This window comes from Rhinatrema bivittatum, chromosome 3 (assembly GCF_901001135.1).
Source record: "Rhinatrema bivittatum chromosome 3, aRhiBiv1.1, whole genome shotgun sequence".
Taxonomy (NCBI): domain Eukaryota; kingdom Metazoa; phylum Chordata; class Amphibia; order Gymnophiona; family Rhinatrematidae; genus Rhinatrema; species Rhinatrema bivittatum.
The window spans coordinates 110,473,994-110,497,446 of NC_042617.1; the positions used below are offsets into that span (position 1 = coordinate 110,473,994).

Consider the following 23,453-nt stretch of genomic DNA (forward strand, 5'->3'; position numbering starts at 1 on the left):
CTTCAGTGCCGAGAAAAATAGTGGAAACTATTCTAAAGATAAAAATCACAGAGCATATAGAGGTGGTTTAATGGAACACAATCAACATGGATTTACCCAAGGGAAGTCTTGCCTCACAAATCTGCTCCATTTTTTTTGAAGGGGTTAATAAACATGTGGATAAAGGTGAACTAGTAGATGTGATGTATTTGGATTTTCAGAAAGTGTTTGACAAAGTCCCTCATGAGAGGCTTCTAAGAAAACTAAAAAGTCATGGGATAGGAGGCGATGTCCTTTTGTGGATTACAAACTGGTTAAACTACAGGAAACAGAGAGTAGGATTAAATGGTCAGTTTTCTCAGTGTAAAAGGGTAAACAGTGGAGGGTTGGTGCTTTTCAATATATTTATAAATGATCTGGAAAGGAATACGATGAATGAGGTTGATGGACCCTTTGTCTGAACCAGCATGGCAATTTCTTATGCTCTTATATTCTTTTGTAAAACAAAATGTCATTCATTTTTTGTGTTGTTTTGCATAGGAAATGACACAAAACAATACTAATACCATTAATGTTTTCATATGATTTACAGTACATTCCTAGAAAAAAGTAGATCTGGGGCTGGCAAGATCTATCAGAAACTGCCACAAAAGGGGCCTACTGAGAGTAATGCTGAAAAAAAATGAAACTGCCTCAATGCTGAAAAAACAAAGTAAAGGCCAAAAAGAAAAGAAGACAAAAAAAAAAAAACCACTAAAGCACATCGCTACCTGAAAGAGGGGAAGCTGGAAGAAAAACTCACAAAAGACAAAAAAAAAACCATATTGTAAGAGGTAGTGCTTACAGTGGAAATATGAAAAGTAACCATCAGTTCCAATAAAAAAAAGATGAACTTAGGCACGCTGCATGGCTGCTGGAATGCAGAAACTGCCATGTACGCCTAGAAAGGGCTTCAAATTTTCACTGGAAAGTTCTGGAAAATGTGTAAAATATTGGTGCCATCCCTCCTGTGTGGCTGAAGTGAATAGCTTGTCTCCAGAGAATGTGCATGCACAGACATTCATTTTAGCATTCCACAAAGGGGAAGGAAGCACTGATGATGAAAAACGTCAAAGGTGGTAAAGGAATGCATAAAGCTGCATTTCCAGAAAAACTGACAAATGCAACAAATGTAGAAAGCTGATGATAAGAATGTCATTTTATGCTCTTGAAAATTATAAAAGTTACCTAACGATGTTTCTGTGACAACAACATTGTTTGGGGGATAATATGCTTCCATTTACGCAGAAATTCTTTTCGAGCAGCAGTGGTTATTAAGACAAGAAAACATATAAACATGTTGGACTGAGTGTTTGATGTACTCCATTTAGTGACAGAAAAATGTTCATTGAGGAAACAGAATGAATTTGGCTTGCATCCCAGAGGTGTGAGGAAATGAAATGGCAGAAACTGGAAGAAGGGAATGAAAAGATAGGAAATGATGGGTGAGAATGTTTCCTTTCCTAACTAGAAGTTTGATAGAATTATTTTATAGAATTGCATAAAATCAGTAACTAACAGGAAGTACATTCCAGTTATGGTATAACTTGGTTATACAACAATATGATAGGGAGAATGAAGTGTTTTACTATGTTTACATAAGAGCTATTTGGAGTTTAATAGCTGAATAGTAAAAATAATTGCACTCATAAATTGGCTTAATGAGCCTGCTTGCATGAGGAAACTGTGGGAAACTACAAGAAAAAGGGCTTATGTTATATGAATGGATTCAACAGCCATCAGATAAATATGTCTATGTTAGCAATCATTAAATAAACTTCCAGGAACCATTCCATAATTTTTTCTGGCTTATTCTTTGAACTTCAAGTCCTGCTCAGCTTTGGAACTAGAAAACAGAGATACAAGAAGGACCCTGCCCATGAGATGTAATCAATATCACAAAATCAGCTGTGCCTGGCATGCTTAATGACATCAAAAAAGTACCCTGAGAACTAAAGTCAAACCCCAAGCTGTCTGCAACATCCACATTAGGAATTAATGTAATATCCATTGAAACAAGATGGCATTCATACAGAGGACAAATAAAATCCATTAAAGGTTACCTTTTCAAGCAAATGACCTAATAAATACATGGCAAATGAGATGTTAGTGTACTGTATCTTTAACTTGATGTGTTCAGAAAGAAGAGAGAGAATTCATAAGAGAGAGATTTTACTGCCACTATCGGCTGATGAGGTTTGTTTAATAAACCGTGAGACTAGACCATTTGTAAGTGAGAAAAACACCTACTCTCGCTTGTGAGAATAAAAGCTTGGTGAGGAAGGGGGGACAACCATTATGGATTCTCCATTTATAAACATATCATGCAGAGGATGCAGCACCTAACATTTAGTATTCCAAAAGAAAAATTCAGCATAGAGTACAGTGCATACTGTAAGCTACTTATCCAAGAAATCAACTGATGTGGGTTCAGTAATGGACAGTAGGTGGCAGTAATAGATGCAAACAGAGAATCTGGATAGACATAAAACCCTAAAGAGCAGAAGCTGAGAGTAATTTCTTCCAATCATCCAGAGAGTGCTGTGAGAGAGGACCAGGATGTAAAGGAAAATGTGAGCAGATCTAAGAAAGCAGGAACTAAGTAGGCAAGAAACCAAGTGACTGTTTTGCTAAACAAGTACATCCTATCAACTGAAGAGATTGTCCACATGAACAAAGGAAGCATCAAATATTTCTGGTTGTCTCCATGCTGAACCCTTTCAAAGGTACTGTATATCTCTAAAGATTTGCTAAATGTGGTCGCAGGCTAGATATGCATACAGCTTTTAATGTTGCATGTACGTGGTCTGATAGATTTCTGCTCGTCTTCAGTCCGATATTTATTATTGTCTTGTCTATATCACTTTCATTGGCCCTGATTTTGTCAAACATTGGTAAGTTTTATGTCGGCTCTTTGCTGGACTTTTTTCATTGCTTCTGTCTGTTTAGAGTTTATATTGTCATCTGAAATTAGAAATAGTTAAAGTTTGTCCAAGAGTTTCTCACAATCTGGCCATGTCTTTATAAGTAGTTCTACACTCAGAAAACCATGGTCATAGTTGAAAATAAATTAAACCTATGATTTGCTAAGGATTCGGAAAAAATGCATTCCACAGCAGTAATCTTTGTTGTATGGTCACTGTTAAACAGTTTATTTTCAAATAAAAGTATCAAAAAAAATATACAATAAACTGCTCTGGTTCAGTTGCAGAAAAAGGTTTCTTGTAGCAACTCATTTCCCTCTCTGAATTTTGCAACAAGTGATGTTGTTCTGGGGTTTGAGGCTGATATTGAGTTATATCGAAGATAATTAGCTATTTTTGAAACAGTAGTTATTATTAGCAGCATTGGCACAAATCAACTTCTATGTAAACCTTGGCCATGTTTTTGTTTTTTTTTTTAATGTCAAACATTTCTTTCACCACAAAAAAAAAAAAAAAGAAAAAAGAGAGATATCCACAACTGTTTACATTTTTCTTTCAAAGTAAGATGTCCATCAATTGCTTGCTCTGAACAGAGAGGCAGCTTCATTCCCTCTTTCTTCTAATTCTTTTACCCTTTCCTTCTTTGCATCAATAGCAAATCTGACACATTTACATGATTGCAGTCAAGAAATTAAATCAGGACTGCAGTGTGCCAGCCTTTACTGCAATGCTTCCTGCGCATAGGGTATTCACACAGACCCATCAATATTTAAGCAACAGCTAGCCGATTATCCTTGCAAGGATGAGCAGAACTTCTCCGTCAAGTACATCACAGTCTGGGGAAAGTCACTTCCTCCCCTTTTATTTTAGGTTTGCTATTCTTTTTGCCCATTTGGGATTTAAGCCTGAAAACATAAGACCTCGGATCAACAAATGCAATATTTGTGAGAATGCATGAACCTATGACTTGATAACATTTTTGGCCCCATAAAGCCATTCGGCATACAGCTTATATACTGGGATCTGTACAACTGATGTGTGCCCTTATTAATGACGTACAAACATAGGCAACTAGAGGGAAATAAAGGGGCAGCTCAAGGCACGGTGCAGACAGGTTGCATAGTATTGTCAGCAAACAATTCTGTGCACATTTATCAATGAAAAGAGCTGAGCTGCTAATGTTTCCATTTTCTTTTCTCACAGGGAGGGTTAGAGGTCTGGGAGCGAAGCTGTGGCTTTAGCTTCCAGCCTCCATGATCCATACCAATAGGAAGATCTGTCTGACTACAGCCCCGACAATACTCTCCCTCTTTTCTGCTACTTTGACATCAAGAAGAGATTATTCTGTGAGCCCGCCGTAAGAAATCATTCTGAGGGCCACTTCCACACAGCTTCTGTCATGGGAAGAAACAGAACAAACTTCCCGGCAGTCTACAACATCCACGAAGACCTTTACTCTGGGAACTTTTCATACCCTTTCAATTTTAGCTACAGCGATTATGACCTCCCACTGGATAATGCTGATGACATGACGAAAACCAAAATTTTTTTTGCTGCAAAGATTGTGATTGGGGTTGCTCTCATTTGTATCATGCTAATATGTGGCATCGGAAACTTCATTTTTATTGCAGCCCTTGCCAGGTATAAGAAACTGAGAAATTTGACTAATTTGCTAATTGCTAACCTGGCCATTTCTGATTTCATTGTGGCAATAGTGTGCTGCCCCTTTGAAATGGACTATTATGTTGTGAAGCAGCTGTCGTGGGAACATGGGCATGTGCTGTGCGCCTCTGTAAATTATCTCAGAACCGTCTCCCTCTACGTGTCCACCAATGCCCTCTTGGCGATAGCCGTGGACAGGTAAGAACTTGGATTTCTTTAATTTCACGATGCCAATGCTGTTTCGTGTTTTGCCATCTAATGAAATGAAGAAACTGTCACCTTTCTCTGCTTGATATGTTATGTTCTAGGATTAAGATGTAGTGGCAAAAAGAAAAACACAGAGAGCCAGATATTGAAAGCTCCTAACAGTTCATTCAGATTTAAGAGTAAATTGGCTTTTTTTTTTTTTGGGGGGGGGGGGGGGTGACGACTTCCTAGAGTCTCAGTGTAGTATGAATAAACTTGGAAAGAAGAAAATAGCATGTGCAAGCATAATTTCCTGCTTTCTATCAGCAAATAATCAGTCTAGAAGTGTGAATTGTATTAGTTTAATAAAATGTGATACACTTTAACAGCATAACCCAAGATAAACAAGAAAAAAAACAAACACATTTTGCTAATGCCCCTCAAATAAGCTTATGCTGGAGTCCTGACTGTATATTCCTAACCTCCAGTCGTGATTTTGGAAGTAACAATATATATTTCTAGGAATATTTAGATATACCATGTAAGGTTTATTGTGATTTTATGAGAGCTACAGAACCTAGAAATTTGAGTAATGTGTACATCTACCACATAGAAATATACACTTACTATACAGGGTGCATAGATACTTGATAATATATTGATATCCCTATTAGAAAACATGTTTTCTTTGTTGTCATTAAACTTGTTAGATTAAAACAGGTGATCAATTCTTTTTGGTGTTTTGTTTCATCAAAAGTATTTTCTTTTTTAAATGTGTAGTTCTTTAAAAATGGAAGTACTGTACAGAAGCAGCACTGCCTAAAAACATTTCCCCCTATTGGTTAATAGAAATTGAGGGTAAAGGGTCAGGCCACCCTAAAGTTCCTCGACACCCTGGTAATCAGTAGCCATTCAGCTCCAAGCTGTAATCCTAAATGTTAATTGCATTGAATGAGTCTGTATTATTAGATACTAGCGAACAGGCCCCCTGCTCACTTTGTTTGTCAACCCTGCTCGGAGGAGGGTGTGTGTTTTGGGGGTGTATGAATGGAGGGGAGCAGGGTGTGAGTGGAGGGGTGTGTGTAAAGGTGGAGCAATCTCCCCACCCCCACCCCATGTGGGGTAGATATGTTGTGTGTGTGTGTGTGTGTGTGTGTGCACTCTTCTCTTGTTTATGTCCCACTCCCCTTTGCAATGTCCACTTTACTGCCCTCCCTTCTCACAATGTACGTATGGGGCACACACTCTCCCCCCTTTCCTCCTCCTTGTCTGCGTGTGAATATGCACACCCGTATGATCTCTTTGTTCTCCTCACTCTCTCCACTTTATAGTCCTCTTCTTCTCCTGTGAGTGTGTTTGCAGGGGGAGGCACACTTTCCCGCCTCTCCTCACCTCTGTAGTTTGTGTTGGGGGTAGATGTAGTGTGGCTTGTGCATGGGGTTTGTGCAGGGGTAGCAGAGTTATATGTGGTGTTGTGTCGGGAGGATATGTGGTCTGGGAGAAGAATTGTGCACAGTCCACCCCTTGCTCTCTCCACTTTGTAGTCCTGTTCTTCCTAACTGACCACCACCCCACCCCACCCCCAAATACATGTGCAGCTAATAAGAAAGGGGTGAATGGAGGGAGAGATTATGAGATTGAGTGATGTTATCCTCCTCAAACTCTTCAATTGCCCACCTCTTTTCCCCTGTGATTGGAGGGGGGGAGGTAGTGGGAAGGAGGGGTGAATGGAGGGAGAGATTATGAGATTGAGTGATGTTTTCCTCCTCAAACTCTTCAATTGCCCACCTCTTTTCCCCTGTGATTGGAGGGGGGGTGGTAGTGGGAAGGAGGTATGAGTGTGTACACTCTCCTCCCACACACACTCCACTTTGCCCCTCGTTCCTCATTCCTATGTATAAATGTGTGCAAGTGGGAGGAGATACTGGTATAGGCTATGTGTTTGTGGGAGGGCTTTTGAGCATGGTGATGGATGTTATTTTGTGTGTGTGTTTGGGAGGGAGTGAGTATTAATGTGGGCAAGGGAAGGCAGTGTGAAGGGAAGAGTGAGTGCTGGACTTTGAGTGTATGGGAAGAGTGTGGGTTGGAGTGTGGCTTGTGAATATGGTGGGGTGAGAGAGTGGGGCTGTGGGTGTTTTGGAAGAGTTTGTGAGTGAGTGAGGCAGAGTGGGTTTGTGTGGGTGGGGGCATGTAGAAGGAGGAGGGAGTTGGGAAACAGCATTTGAATCTTTATACCTTGCATAACCCCATGTCCACGTTCCTCCAGCCCATATGACTGATTCTGCTACTACAATAGTTTCCTCCTTCCCCTTCCCCATTCCCTACCCTAGTGTTTCCTCCCTCTTACTTATCTTACTCCACTCATTCAAACCCTTTCCCTCCACACCTCATTTCTCCTCCCCCCCTCCCCTCCCTGCCTCATTCCCTCACTCACATTCCCTCCACACCTTGCCTTTCTGTCTCGTTCTTTCCCCACTCCCTGCCCTCATCCTGCCTCCGGTGAGGCCCGGGAAACCCCACCAGACATGACGCTCCCACATCTCTGTCCCTTTCGACTGGTGGGGTTCAGGAAACTGCACAGCACTAAATCTGAAGTTTCCAACTGATTGGCTTACCCCCTATGACCCATCCCACTCTTCCTCCTGCTGCTGCTTCTGTCCAGCCACCCTGATCTGTGACATCACCACTGCTTGTCTGCCCCGTCAGGGACTCCTGTGAGACTTGGCTGCAGTGTGCACATGCGCTAGCGCGGCACCATGCTCACCTGCACTCCCATGCAATTTTCTAATATAGATAGAGAAATGTTTTAGAATCATCTGTTATACCTTTTTGCGACCAATTATTCCAAACTAAGTAATGTTAAGAATAAATATTTGGCTTATGTGCAATTAAACCATGTTCATTCTTTTTCGAGTGTTGGAATTAGGAGGTGCCATGTCACATCTATCACAGTTTTGCTGTTTTTCATTTATGGATCTATTCTATCTGATTGTGATTCAAGAAAAATAATGGAATTCTAGACTCACATTTTCTCAATGAAATTCACATTTTACTATTTGTTATTTTTCTGTAATTTCATCTGGGTTATTTCACTTAAACTATCATAACGGCCTAGAAAAGCAGGAGAATCCTATTTCATAAAAAATATGAAAGCTGACCAGCTTACCTCTTTTCCTTCCATTCAGGACATCACTAGTTAATATTAAATTGATTGCCTTGCATATATCAGGTAAAAATAACAAATGGAAAACAGCTCTAGATCAAGAGCCAAGTGGGATTTTGGTATTGTCATTAAAAACATTAATAAATGAAGTTGCTCATGCTATGAATCATTTTTTGATCATAATCTATTCTGTAAATGTCATTGTTGTTTATCATACTCTTAAAGTTGAAGACTAGGGGTGTTTCTTTTTAAGTACAGCAATGGATGAAGCAGGATTATCTTGAATAAAGTCATCCATAGAACTGAAGCTGAGTGTCCTGAGCTCCACAGAGCATGGGGCACATATATCAGGTTTAGGTAAAAATGATAAATAATCAAACTGTTAGAAAGGATTCATTTTCTGTGTAGTCACAGGTATGTAAAGTGGTGGGATTAATTTGACTTCAGCATTATCATTTGTCAGTATAAATCATCACAGTCCAACTGCAGTCTGGTAATATACACTAAGGGTCAGATTCTCCAAATCTTTTTTTCTCATTTCCTGGTTATGGGAAAAGACATCAATAAATCAAGTCCAAATGTATGATTTGACACAAATATATCTGTGCATAAAGCATTATAAAGGTGCCTTCCCAACTGTTATCCATCTTATCCAAGACTAGAAAAATAAATGTTTTCTCTTCTAGAGGAAATTCAGATGCTTAAAAGATAACCTTGCAAACTAGATGGGCTCAAATCAGCCAGATTCAGGATTTACAAAAAAATGTTGGTAGAAAGTTATTTATTGACTTCAACAAATGAAATTTAATTACATCTTGAGGAAACAAAAAAATCCCCCTTTACACCAGTTTTTGACTACCTCCACCAGATCTTAATTGAATTGATAAAAGGGAAGCAGAACTGTGGAACATACAAAAATATAGAGTTATTACTGTGTGTGCAGATATTTCCTGAATTCGTCAAAGCAGAAGGAGAGATTAATTTTGCTTCCCTCTCCCCACATACACTCTCTCTGTCTCTCTCTCTCTCACACACACATACATACACACATGCACACTAACTCTAATTCACTCACACACACATGCACTTTCTCTCGCTTGACCTTCTCTTTTCTCTCTCTCTCTCTCTCTCTCTTCTACACCTGCAAGCCAAACCCAATACTCATTTCCCCCTCTCCAGGCAAAACTCCAACACTCACCTTCTCCCATCCCCTTCCCAGGCTCAACCCCAGCACTTTTCCCATTCCCCCAGTCCCAGCGATATCCTCCTTCTCTCCCTCTTAGGTCAAACATCAGCAGTTCCCCCTAGCCCAACTCAAGCATTCTCACCTTTCCCCCTCTTCTGAGGATCCAGCCCCAATCTTATTCAGCTATTACCACCACTTCCACCTTTCTCTGAACCCATATGACTGGTTCTGTCACAGCAGTGATTTCAGTCTTCACTCAGCCCACACAGATTAATGCCTCCACCTCCTTCTGGCTCATCTGACCAAATCAGCTGCAGGTTCCTCCATTGGGACAACATCTGTAGATTTCCCAGGTTTGATTTCAGTAAGTTGTTTTACAAAACGTTACCCGAGCACCATTCTGGAATATTCTGCCACAAATTAAGTCTTCACCACAAATATGAATCCTATAATACATTATTAGCTTAATTTTAACATGCAGAACCCTCATAATCCTTTTCCTAATATATTCAGAACAATGTGTGCACATATACTCTTATCAGTTCTTACCAGTTTTGACACGTTACTCCCCATGCTTAAGCTGTATCCAAGTTTTTCTCTCCCCCTGTTCTATGTAAGACAACTTTGTCACTGTTTTTATGGTTGCAATGTAAACCGGAGTGATAATTAACTCTGTTATTTGAACTTCGGTATAGAAAAGTTATAAATAAATAAATAAATAAATATACAGTATTTGACATATGGTAAGAGACAAAAAAAAGGGTTTGGCTTAGCGCAAGTTTGAAACTTGTGAGCAATAGTTGTAGGTGAATGTGATAACCCTTCCCTAAGTAATCACGACCACCTACAAACCGTTAACCTACTGATATTAAAATTTCCCAAGGAAACTCTTTAAGTATTCTGCCATTTCAGATCCAAGCATGAGGTAAATAGATGTGAGATATTCTCTCCACTTTAGGTACAATTTTTAATGATGATTGAATTAGGAATGTATGTGAAAGATGCATGTCAGGACAGTAGCAAGGGCTGAAGCCTTGACAATTGGCGCTACCACTCACAAGTTTCAAACTTGTGTTAATTCAACCCGTTTCTGTGCCTAATATACATAGAGAGAGATTTGTATGCTTGACATCGCCAGCATCAGGAACTGGGCAGAAGAAACACATTGAGCTTACTCCAAATGTGATATCAATTCAAGCTATGGGCAGGAAGCTAAACATACTGCCTCATTTACATATGCTCAACATTACTTATCTGATCCAATCATAACAAGGATGAAAGAAAAGTAAAATATGAATCTTGCATTCCTGATGAAAAAAAACACTCTCAAATTAGAATATTAAAAATAGTGCAATACAGGAATCTGGGAAATTTCCAAAAATACGAAAAAAAAAGTTTTATCCCCCTTGGCGTACTTTGAATAGCCTTCATTACTTTCTCAACAGTATTGCACATCAAGGAAGAACAATCCCTTCATAAATATCAAATTCCTGTTTTTCCTGCCTCAAAGCTTAATTTTCAACTCCACCCTTCATGGCTTAGGATGCTTTGATGGCTCAGAACTGCATTATACAAAGCAATCTAGTATAGTAAAGGTAGGAACATGAGGAAAGGAATGTTAACTTTATTATCTGAAGTAGATTATCTTCTGCCTTCAACACTATGGGGTAGATTTTAAAACAAGCGCGTGCGGCCTACATGTGCGCGCACTACCCAGCGTGCGCACATGTACACCCGATTTTATAACATGCGCGCGCAGGTGCACGCATGTTATAAAATCCAGGGTCAGCGCACGCAAGGGGGTGCACAATTGTGCACCTTGCGCGCACCGAGCCGTGCTGCCTTCCCCTGTTCCCTCCCAAGCCACTCCGAAATTAGAGCGGCCTGGAAGGAAACTTCCCTTCCCCCTAACCTGACCTTCCCACCCCTTCCGCTAACCTTTTCCCCCCTAGCCTTACTCTAATCCCCCCCCCCCCCAAAAAAAACTTTTATTTTACCTTTTGCACCTGCCTCTGGGCAGGCGCAAGTTGCACACGCCGGCAGCCTGCCAGCACGCGATCCTTCGACACAACGGCAATGGCCGCTGTGTTGGAGGCCTCTTGCCCCACCCCACCACGCCCCCGGGCCGCCCCTTTTGTAAAGCCCCGGGACTTACATGCATCCCGGGGCTTTATGTGCGTCGCCGGGCCTTTTAAAAATAGGCCCGGCACGCGTAAGACAGGTTACGCGCATAATCTTTTTAAAATCCGACCCTATACAACTTGAAACAAACAATAACCAGGAGAGGCACATTACAAATGATACAACTACAAAATGTACAAGCACAGACTTAGGGTTGCCAACTGGCTTCAGATTTTCAGGACATTGATCCAGCCCTGGTTTTACTCCACTGCATGCAGGTACCTATAGTCTTGCTTTTCTCAGGGTGCAATAGGGAAATGAGAATAAATCCCAGGACTGGATCAGCCTATCCTGAAAATCTGGAGCAAATTGGCAACCCTACACAGACTGCTTCATACAATCCTACCTAAAGAGGATCCTGAGATCGCAGGTGGTAAAAGTGACAGTGGCCCTTTAAAAGCTATTTTAACACAGAAAACTTTAGTCAACATTTAAAATTAGGGAAAGATTGTTAAAAACTTGCAAATATATTATCTAATACCTTATTTTTGTTAGGTTTCCTATTTCTCCCCAAGAATAAAAATGTATTAAAGTGTTAAAATTGTTCCCTAGGAAGTGCTCTGGCCCAGACTTACACCAGCCTTGAGCTGCAATAAATATGTTTGCAGCTGAGGGCTTCCAGAGGCAAATGCAAGGTGTATATATATTTGGGTGAATAATTCTTTGTGCATTATTGAAATGTTTCTGGTGGCTTCCGATCCTGAATGCTCTGAATATCTTTATTCAAACCATGACAAATATTTATTCTTTTTTTTTTTTTTTTTAATCGTCTCTTTTGAATATCTGCTTTTGTGATAGTTCTTCTTTGAGCTTTTTTCACCCTTTGCTCTCCAGAGAACAAAAAGAATTTGAATGAAGTGTCTGCTCTCTGTTGATGAATATAGGCTGGTGTTAGCATCATATGGATTTTTTTTTTTATATCTTCTTCATGTCTTGCCCTCAGAAAGGCAGGGCAGTCATATTATGATTACATTAGATTATGTTACAACTGAAACTCAGTTACATAAAGGTGGCAATATTTCATCCAGGGGTAGGCGAGCCCGGTCCCGGAGTGCCACAAACAGGCCTGGTTTTCCGGTTATCCACAAAGAATAGACCTGAGATGTTTTTGCATGCGACGAAGGCAGTTCACGCCAGTGTACCTCACATATAATCATTGCGGATATCCTGAAAACCAGAGCTGCCTGTAACACTCCAGGGCTGGAGTTGCCTACTCCTTCTTTAAACTGTCCGCTTTGCTGCAGAGTGCGCAGGCACTTTCTACCTGCAGACTTCGAACCAAAATTCTAAAAGGTAAAGAATGTGGGTACTTTCCCTTTGGGATCTGTCACCATAAAAAAGCGCCCTTTAACGTTTGAGCCTGCTCTTTGTGCGGGAAGATTTTTCATAGAAATTATTAACGTGCGCAGATTTAAAAGTACAATCCACAGGAATTATTTTTCAATCTCATCTAAGGCCCCCAGGAATGTCTGCCCCCATATGCAACTAAAAGTACACTGCACGTACTTTTACGCTGATTGAGGGAGAATTCATTTACATAAGTGAATTGCTGTTTATCCTCACAAATGGCTTTGAAAATTGACCTCAAAATGATGTAAAATTATGAGATGTGGTGATATATCACAGGATACCATTGGAAGCAGCTTTGCAATGTACTTGCCTTTCCACTCCAAACTTGTACAGTATTGGTTCTAGAACCTTCTTTACTGCTTGCTAGCTGCCTTGTCTCTCACATCGTATCAGGCTGCGCAGAGCCTTTGTGTTTGAAATTTTTTAAACGCTTATCTTGTTAAATGTTTATAAGTGCTGTCTTTATTCTCATCTCTTCAGTGACTAAGTTTTCATTTCCACTTTTTTCAATGATCATCCCCATTTCCACTAACACTTTAGCCTGGTCCCATTCCAAAATGTGCAAAAGCTATATTAATTCAGCTTAAAAATGCATTCTGTTTATACTTGTTTTTATTTTTTTAGGTATTTAGCAATTGTTCATCCCTTGAAACCACGCATGAATTATCAAACAGCTACTTTCTTGATCGCCTTGATTTGGATTGTGTCCATACTCATTGCTATACCATCTGCCTATTTTGCTACAGGGTCAGTATTATTCATGGTCACATCCCAGGAGAAGATTTTTTGTGGCCAGATTTGGCCAGTTGACCAGCAGATTTACTATAAATCCTATTTTCTCTTCATTTTTGGAATTGAATTTGTTGGACCTGTTCTCACAATGACCCTGTGTTATGCCCGAATCTCAAGAGAACTTTGGTTTAAGACTGTGCCTGGATTTCAAACAGAACAGATCCGCAAGAGGCTTCGTTGCCGTAGAAAAACTGTCATGGTGCTAATGTGCATCCTCACAGCATATGTGCTCTGCTGGGCGCCATTTTATGGGTTCACAATTGTCCGTGACTTTTTCCCTAACATATTTGTGAAAGAGAAGCATTATCTTACAGCTTTCTATATTGTTGAGTGCATCGCCATGAGCAATAGCATGATTAACACCATGTGTTTTGTGACAGTGAAAAATAACACTATGAAATATTTCAAGAAGATCATGCTGCTCAGATGGAGGTCCACCTACAATGCAAGCAAGTCTAGTGTAGACTTAGATATCAAAACAAGTGTCATGCCAGTAACAGAGGAGGTAGACTGCATAAGACTCAAGTAAACTCTGAAACATAGGCATCTTATATGTTTAAATATACATATTGATGATGAATGTTTAAAAAATTAATATTTTTGGACACTGCCCTTCCTAAATATATTTTAGTACAGAGAATTAAAGTCTGGAGGTACCCTGAATTATTCCCCCATGTTACACTGTACTGTAAACAGTTTGTAATGTTTGTAATTTATGCAAAAATTGTTGACCCACCCATTGTATAGTGGAAAAATAATCATTTAGTTGCCATCTGAATATAGGAAATTTGCTTGTTAAACTGACCAGTGATTAGAATCATTGTAATGTCTGCCATTGCTATGGTACAACTAAGTATCAAATGAATCACTATAGTGTAGATCACCTTTATTATTCTAATTTTGTACAGTTCTGCAAATGGGGTAGATGGCATTTATCTGCAAGTTCAGTAAACCTGATACATCTGAGTAAACTGCATTCATCTAAACCGTGAAACGTTCAGTAGACATCATTTATTTTCATGTATTGAAATGAAGGTTTTTTTATTCTGCTGTATTATACTACTTCTCAATTTAGAATGATCCATGTTCCAGTATCCACTGTTCTACTGCTGTAAACACAGTTTCTGTAAATATTTATTATCTTTGTTAAAATCAAACATAAATCTCTAAATGTTATACAATAAAATATTAATTATGAGAACTTGTCAATAATGGACCAAATGTATTTTTCATGATACATAGTTCACATTTTCATTTTTCCTTTAAGTTCATTTTTTTTAAATCTAATCCTATTCTTAGTCCAGATAAACAATATCATTAGCTAAATGCAGTATTCAGTTTGATTACAAGCAATCAAATGAGTTGGAACACAGAACAATTGCCTGTTTCACGAGCTCAACTATCCAAAATGCTCAAGGTTGGAGCTCATGTTTGAAATAGTATAAGCAATATAAATAATGTAGTTTATGAAAGCATCTTTAAGAAAGAACAGTACTCTTTAATATTTAAACAGTGCCTTTCATCAAAACTAGATCCATCCCATTTAACAATATTAATGAAAGAAATAAAATGGAAAATTGGGATAATGTCTGGAGATGAGTGTGGCACTTCAGATTAAACACCGTGCAAGCTTTAAAATCCTATCAGAGTCCAATCAGATTTCACCTCCATTAAATTAGCACTCCCAGAAATAATTACCCTCTCACCTTAATTTATCTAAGCAACCATGACTGACTTGGAAAGTTTCCTAACACCTAGTAACCTATGTACTAATGGATGTTAAAGTTAACAAGCACGTTAAATGTGTGTTAAAATTCAGCTGGAGAAGTAGCTAGTTTAATTTAACTAGCTGTTTTAATATTTCATGTTGAACATTTTGTTGACTTCTGAGGTCCTTAACAATAAGTCAATGGACATCTGAAATAAGCCGGATATTGGGTATCAGCCAATCAAAATTCAAAACTTCTAGCATTTTGGGTTGTTACCATTGATAACATTAAGTAATGGCTCATTTTGTTATTTAGAACTTTTCATCCCAATTTAACATTAATTGATTAGACCCATATCTCGTTTTAAAAGGGCTCAAGCAAGTCCATTTTAGAAAATGTATATACAAAAATAGTTTTTGATTATTAACTGATGCAATCACTTTTAGCAGTTTTATCTAGTTTTCCCTGCAGCTTTACCAAATAAAATTCTAAAATACAGTGTTTCACTGTTGTGGTATGACAGATGGTAACAGTGGATTTTTTTATTGTTCATTATTTTGGGAACATTGGCATCACAATTGCTTCTTTCCCTTTTTATCTTTGGTGGAATGCAATAGTAAAGATGAAAGCCAAACCAACATGATTTCTGCCGTGTTTCTTTCCTGACTTATACAAGAGCGACATTGTTAACCTGAAAATAAAACTAAGCCATTGTAGCATGCCACTTGGTAAGGTAAAATAGCATTTTCCAGGAGTATCACTACAGGGAAAACTGGTAAAACCTGCTGATAATGATTTTGCCAACCATAAACAATAAACTTTGCAGCCTTTCATTTTCTGGCTACTGTGTAAAGGCTAACTGAGTATACAACTGAGTATACAACTGATATCAGACAGTCTTCAGTCCTCTGTCTCCAGATGTATTAGATGTCATGGTAGCCTACGCTTCTCCTCCAGCATATCACTTGTAATGTGCCACAGAGACAAGGGGGCTCTCTTTGTGATTCATCACTGCCACAATGTGATCAGATTAACTGGTTGCAATCATGCTGAATTACTGCCTCCCACGTCCTAGGATAAGGGAGCCATCTGCAATAACCATAAGCATTATCATTACCTTAACACTGAGATGTGTTGTAGCTCTTATATACAGTGAACAAATTTCTTGGTTCCTGCCAGGATGTCCACATATTAAAAGAGAGTAGATTTTATAACAGTGGGCCTGATTTTCAAAAGCACACTTAAAAATGGGTTGTAGACATATAAATGCACTTTACCCATGTAAGTGAGCTTTTGAAATTTGCTACAAAATATGCCATTGAATTTCTCCAAATGATTTGCTCATGTAAGTGCACTTTTCGTGGATTCATGGCTTTTGAAAATTGCTACAATAGTAGTTACATTTCCATGTGTAAATCTTTTTGAAATTACTCCCCTATACATACAGCTGAAATAACCAATTCTGAATTTTCCTAGATAAATACCCATTATGGCTCTTGGTCCTCACAGAGGGGGCTTTTGAACATTCCAACTGATCAACGTGCCTGGTTGGAAGAGACAAGAGAACATGGCCTTTTCGGTGGTGGCTCCCATACTCTGGAATTCACTCCCTAAGGGTTTATATCAGATGGACTACGGTAAAACTTTTAAGGCTCTGCTAAAAACCTTTAGGGTAGATTTTTAAAAATACGCACACGCCTCTATGTGCATGCGCTACCCGGTGCAAGCACATGGACACACGATTTTATAACGTGTGCACTGGCTTGCACAGGGGGATGGAGATTTGGCCAGATTACGCGAGGCAATGAGATCGGGCCTCTGCCAGTTCCCACCCAGTCTACTCCAATTAAGGAGCAGATGGGGAGGGAACTTTCCTCCCCCCCCCCCTACCTACCCTCCCTCCCTCTTCCCCTCTCATCCGAGACCATTTTGAATGCCCTACCTTTAGTAGTTTTCTTTATTTCTGAATTTATGCCAGTTCCCGAGCTGACGTAAATTGCGCACGCCAGTAGGCTGCTGGCACGCAATCCCCCGGCACAGCGGCAAATGGCCGCTGTGCCGTTTTTTACATGCAGGGGGGGTAAAAATCAGGCCAGTTTTGTTTAGGCAGGCGTTTTTGTAGAAGCAGCTATTGCTCTCTTTTCTTTTGCAGGATGTTTTTGAAGCAGGCTGTTTGTGCTTTTATTTTTCTGCTGTCTTTGGATCTATTGAATTTGCTGCTTGTTTTATTATGAATGTTTTTATGTGTACTGCATAGGGCCTTGGTAGAGACCATTTATAAACTGTGTAAGTAAATAATAAATGTTCTTACTGCTTAAATATCTTTTTTTTTTTTTTTTTTTTACAAAGGTGAATTCCATGTTCTGACATCTTATCTTCTTCTTTGTGTCTTGGTAAGTAATAATGACTATTCCTTTATGTCTTGGTGCAACTCAGAATGCCGCTGAAAGAGAAAATAATGCAGCCCATCATTCCACTTGCACTGTATACAGAGTTAATATTTTGCCTACTGAAAATGAGGTTCTGATATCTGAACCACACTGTTGACTTATTATCCTTATTGACAAATAAAATATGTAAGGTGTTTATGTTATATTTCAGGCTCCACAATGTATCCTGTGAAAGAGCACCAAGCTGTCTATTCAAGAGGATGATCCTTTAGAAAATGAGGAATCAGATGGTATAGATGTGGCCAACAGACTTCAAATGATTACTCAGTAACTGATGAGGAGTGTGAAGTTATCAAGGCTTAGTGATAGTCTTTGTAGGAAAGATTTTTCAGGAGAGGGTCTGGTACTAATAATTCTTTACTTAGCTTGTCTTGCAGGGCATGACATAGCTAAGAAGAGTCATGTTTTTCCTAGTCTGATTCACAGTAAGGTCTGGAAAACATGAAAAGGAATCTAGCAAAGCTTGAGGAATGGTCTAGAGCCTGGCAGCTAAGATTTAATGCTAAAAAATGTAGAGTCATACATTTAGACTGCAAATCCAAGGTAGCACTATAGTCTAGGGCAGTGGTTCTCAACCCTGTCCTGGGGACCCCACAGCCAGTCGGGTTTTCAGGATATCCACAATGAATATGCATGAGGGAAAATTTGCATGCACTGCCTCCATAACATGCAAATTTTCTCTCATGCATATTCATTGTGGATATCATGAAAACCCGACTGGCTGTGGGGTCCCCAGGACAGGGTTGAGAACCACTGGTCTAGGGGATGAAATTCTTCTATGGACATAAAAAAGGACAGGGATTGGGGATGATATGATTGTCTTAAGGTGGCCAAATAGGTGGATAAGATGACAGCAAAAGCCAGAAAGATGCTTGGGTGCATATGTAAAGGAATGGTCAGCAGAAAAATGGAGGTGACATTGCCCATGTATAAGACCTTGATAAGCCCTCATTTGGATAACATGAGTAGGCAGGACCTGACTGGCATTCTCCCTCTCTCCTCCTGCCAATAAAACAGAGTGACACCAGATTGGGTTTCGCAAAGGCCATAGTTTATTTTTCAAAACATAACCCGAGCCATCTAAACATCAACACAAGGATCCCTCCCCCCATACAAGTCACCCTTCCCCCTTTTACTACATCGTATCCAAGTGTATCACCATGCCCAAGTGACATACGGCTCTCCTTCCCTACCCCCTTATCCATCCAACCTTCATCCAGCAATCACCCTGCCACTTGATGGTCCTTCCTGCCACATCCCAGCAGGAAGAAACTGCAGCCCACCCAATGACCACACTGCACATAGCTGCCTCATGTACTAGTTGTTGCGCTGGAGGTGGATTCTTGGACTGAGGTGGGGTTGATGCAACATGCAGGCAAGGGCCTACGGGTCCCCACCATCAGCAGATGGAGTGAGCTGAAACTAGAGGCCACTGGAGCTTCACCTATACCAGCCCATGTTCCCCTCGGGTTGAGCCTTTGGTGCCGGGGTTGGCAGGACTTAGGTGGGCCTCGAGATTGGACGTCAAAGGCAGGTAGTTCAGCCCAGAGACAGCAGCCAGCAGGTGGCGTAGTTCTATCCTAGACTGGTCCCAGTACAGCAGCCCAAGCACCAAGAAACGAGGATTGACTGAAGGTGCTTGAGCACAGAAAAGCCAGAGCCTTAGGAGTCCACGTCTAGAGCATAGGGACAGAGGCGTCATTGTCAAAATTGTATAAGAGCTAGCGGCAATTGGAAGGTGTAGCAAGCAACATAGAACTCTGGATACAAAGGTGTCTAAAGCGTGGTCATCCGTAGCATTGGTCAGGGCATGGAGAAGGCAGGCGTGGACAAACGTAGCAATGGTCAAGGCAAGGAGAAGGCAGGCATGGTCAGATGTAGCAGAGGTCAGGCTGGGAGTCCGAGGTCAGAGCCAGCAGCCCACTGCTGCAAGCGACGGGGAGCTGAAGCCTGGATGTTGCTTAGAAAGGTGAGAGGGCCGCATGGCAGGGCTGCCATCGGCAGTGAGTGTAACAGTAACCCCCCTTTTTGCCCCCCTCCTGGAGGGCAGGGTTTGCCTGGATGGGCACGATGGAAATTCAAGAGCAGGGTCTTGTCCAAGATGTTCTGAGCAGGCTCCCTAGGTCTTCCATACACCTCACTACGACCAATGCAAATTTTACAAAACGCAGCCGCAAGAGTCTTAACTGGCAAAAGTAAAAGGGATCACATTACCGAAACACTGGCTGAACTACACTGGCTTCCCATCGAACAAAGAATACAATACAAAACGCTGTGCACCATACATAAGTTAATACATAACGAACATGCAGACTGGTTAAATACAGCTCTACGTGTACACATCCCTAACAGAAACCTAAGATCAGCAAACAAAGCACTACTAACCATTCCATCAGTAAAAACTGCAAGACTTACACAGGTGCGAGAGAGAGCAATATCACTGGCAGGACCCATAATATGGAACTCCATGCCCCTAGATTTAAGACTACAAAGAGACAGCAAAACCTTTAGAAAAGGTTTAAAAACCTGGCTCTTTAAACAAGCTTTTCAGAAAGAGAAGGGAGAATAGAAACCAGGGACAGGCAAAGCACATTCAATATAACATCCACACACACTGCATTCACCAAGTGTGTAGTCTTTAAAGAACAACTCACGATTTTAAAGTAAATCTATAATAATAACCGAGATAGAGACATGGACATGATTAGTTACATTTAAACATTATTGATCACTAACTATGTTACCGAACCTTATGGCACTCTTGTATGTGTGCGAATCACAGTATCATTAATTTTATGTGCCTTGATGTAAACCGTTGTGACGGTATCTTCCAAACGACGGTATAGAAAAGATTTAAAATAAATAAATAAATAAAATACAGAGAAGAGCAAGCAAAATGATACAGGGGATGGAACAGCTCCCATATGAGGAAAGGCTGAACAGGTTAGGGCATGGCCTCTGCTATTACTGGCATAGGTAGTATGGGATCTTCTTAGTGTTTGGGTAATTGCCAGGTTCTTGTGGCCTGGTTTGGCCTCTGTTGGAAACAGGATGCTGGGCTTGATGGACCCTTGGTCTGACCCAGCATGGCAATTTCGTATTTCTTACCCAGGATGCCTTGCCTCGTAAAGACAAAACAATATGAAGTAACAATAGAACAAAGTTAAGAACAGAGAATTAGGCATTCAGAAAGCAAGCCTGACAAGATGGGCATTTAACCATGGCTAGAAGAGAATTAAGGTCAGGACATCTTGGATATCAGAACAAAGGTAGTTCCAAAGGAAAGATGCTGGAAGTGAGTATGAAACCAGGAGGTAGCCTGCTCATCTAGAAACAAATTTCATACAATGAATATATTGTAAAACAACTGTATTAAGATGATTTGCTTAGAAGATTGAATAAAGTATCTGTTTCAGTGCTTTTATTTGAAGCAATGAGAATTTAATAAGCTCATTGTCCACAGGACAATGTTTATGAGGCCAAGAGGCAAATGAAGTCTTGATAATGTTGTTTTTGCCTTAGGGATCTTGAAAAGAAGGAAGCTGGCTCATGATTTGTTTATAAAGATTAAATCAAATTATGCAAAAGCTTTGTTACTTAATAGTACAAAACTTCAATGTCAGGTCCTTCTTTATTCAGTTTCTAATGTTTACACAGTCACAGTGATGTACTATGGTACTTCTACCTAATTTATGATGTAGAGAACCCTATGGGTTCTTACTAAGAAGAATCTTCCATTGTCTTAGGGGAAGAAGAATAGTAGTATTGTTGGGTTTTAGCTCCTCCATCTGGGAGACTGGAAATGATGGAGTCTCAGAGTATATAATCCCATGCCACCATGTTAGGGAATGGACTTTTTAGATATTCTTTGCAAATGCAGCATGTTGCAAATGCACTATGCTTGTTTCTGTTTTATTTAGTTTTCTTAGGAAAGGAGCCTTGGGCCTCTAAGGATGAGGTCTAAGTATGGAAAAATAGAAAGGGTGTTTTTGCCTAGCTTTTTGGAAACCTTTTGGTTTTTTGAAGGAAGTTATTCCACCCTTTACCCTATTTTTGGTTTCCATTTCTTAAGTTTTTTTATTTTTCAAACATGCCTAAGCTCCCTAGGACCCAAGGGCTCAGTGTATGCCATCTAAGAGGAGCGGTGTCTCAACCAGAGAGCACGAGTGGACTATTGTAAGTCCTGGTAGAGGAATGGATCTGGGGAGAAGGAGGTGGCGAAGAAGATCTGTGGCACCCATCTGGTGTTAATCACATTTATATCATCAAGATGCTAAAATAAAGAACATGGAGGAACCCTCCAGGTACCAACAAGGGAAGTACAGAGAATGACTGAACTAAAGGAACGAGGAATGGCCGGCGCCATTTTCCGTACGGAAAACGATTCGCGGCAAGAAATCGCTTCCTGAACCCTGCTGGACTCCCAGAAACTTTTGGCCAGCTTGGGGTGGCCTCCTGACCCCCACAAGACTTGCCAAAAGTCCAGCAGGGGTCCGGAACGACCTCCTGCGTCGAATTGTTTTTGTCTATGGCCGCCGCCATTTTGCGGCGGCCATTTTGCAAAATGGCGTCGGCTGAAGACAAAAGGATTCAATTGAGGGGGCCGTTCCGGACCGTCGCCGTTCTGGACCACCGCTGGATCCCCAGGTAATTTAAAGCATTTGGGGGGGGGTTCGGGAGGGTGGGGGATTTAATTTAAAGGGTCGGGGGTGGGTTTTAGGGGGTTGGCTCACGATTTTAACGATTTTTCACGATATTTTTAAAACCCAAATGGCAACAATACGATTCCCTCCCCCTCCCAGCCGAAATCGATCGTTAAGATGATCGAGGACATGATTCACATCTCTAATATATACTCATATAATTTACGGCTTTTAAAATACGCATTGCTCACGCGCAGGCCAGATAATAACGTATATGTGCTTTTTAGCACAAGCAACCCTTTTAAAATTCTCCCATTTGAGATTCATTGAGTTTCCTAAAATATCTGTGGCAACACCTTCTTTTTATTTACAATGAAAGTGTCAAAGATTCCTAAGATATCTCCCCCCCCCCCCCCACTTGAGCTTATTATTTGCCTTCCTTCAAAAAAAAAAAGGGGGAAGTTGATCAGGGGTAGTGCACTCAGCTTTTATTCAATTTTCTTGATTTAATTCAGATACATGACAAGGAAGATGCTAAAATCATTCCTGTTACTTTAATTGTGAATTTTGTATTGAGCCAGACAGGGACTGGGTTCTTCATTTGTTTTTTAGGCATCGGGAGACCCAGTTTCCGAACTGAAAACTAAAGGGCAGATTTTCAAAGCCCTACGTGCGTATGTCCCAGGGCTTGAAAAAAGGGGCAGGGTGCGTGTAGTCCGGGGCGGGGTATGGGCATGGCCAGAGGCCTCCGTACAGCCGCTGGGCCGGCATGTGCAACCTACGCCTCCCCAGAGGCAGGCGCAACTTATAAAATAAAGGTTGGGAGGGGTTTAGGTAGGGCTGGGGGCGGGTTAGGTAGGGGAAGGGAGGGGAAGATAGAGGGGACGGAGGGAATAGGGAAAGCCATCGGGGCACCCCCTTGTGCACACTGACCCCGGATTTTATAACATGCGCGTGGCTGCGCGTGCATGTTATAAAATTGGGTGTACATTTGTGCGCACCGGGTTGAGTGCATAAATGTACGCCCGCACGTACCTCTTGAAATCCTGCCCTAAGAGCATTTCTAGATATAGCTAAAGCCATGCAAAGGAAGCAGAAACCGTTTTGTCTGTTAAGGCCTAAAGTCAAACAGACTGGGGGTCTTTTCTAGTTTAATTTTCCTTATAAGTATCAATCTGTCAGGTATATT

At 40.6% G+C, this 23,453-nt stretch overlaps 1 protein-coding gene across 1 annotated transcript; it reads left to right on the top strand.

Moving 5' to 3' along the window:
- Window positions 1–2,507: 2,507 nt before the first annotated feature.
- Window positions 2,508–14,665, top strand: PROKR1 (prokineticin receptor 1). Its single transcript, XM_029593579.1, has 3 exons — window positions 2,508–2,744; window positions 4,146–4,802; window positions 13,295–14,665. Exons 2-3 carry the CDS (start codon window positions 4,342–4,344, stop codon window positions 13,989–13,991), a joined length of 1,158 nt encoding a protein of 385 aa, XP_029449439.1. The 5' UTR covers window positions 2,508–2,744; window positions 4,146–4,341; the 3' UTR covers window positions 13,992–14,665.
- Window positions 14,666–23,453: the final 8,788 nt, after the last annotated feature.

Excerpts from the sequence above, each read along its gene's own strand:
- PROKR1 (XM_029593579.1), top strand. The coding sequence starts at position 4,342 with ATGGGAAGAAACAGAACAAACTTCCCGGCAGTCTACAACATCCACGAA. Across the intron at positions 4,803-13,294 it reads TTGGCGATAGCCGTGGACAG|GTATTTAGCAATTGTTCATC; the intron begins GTAAGAACTTGG and ends TTATTTTTTTAG.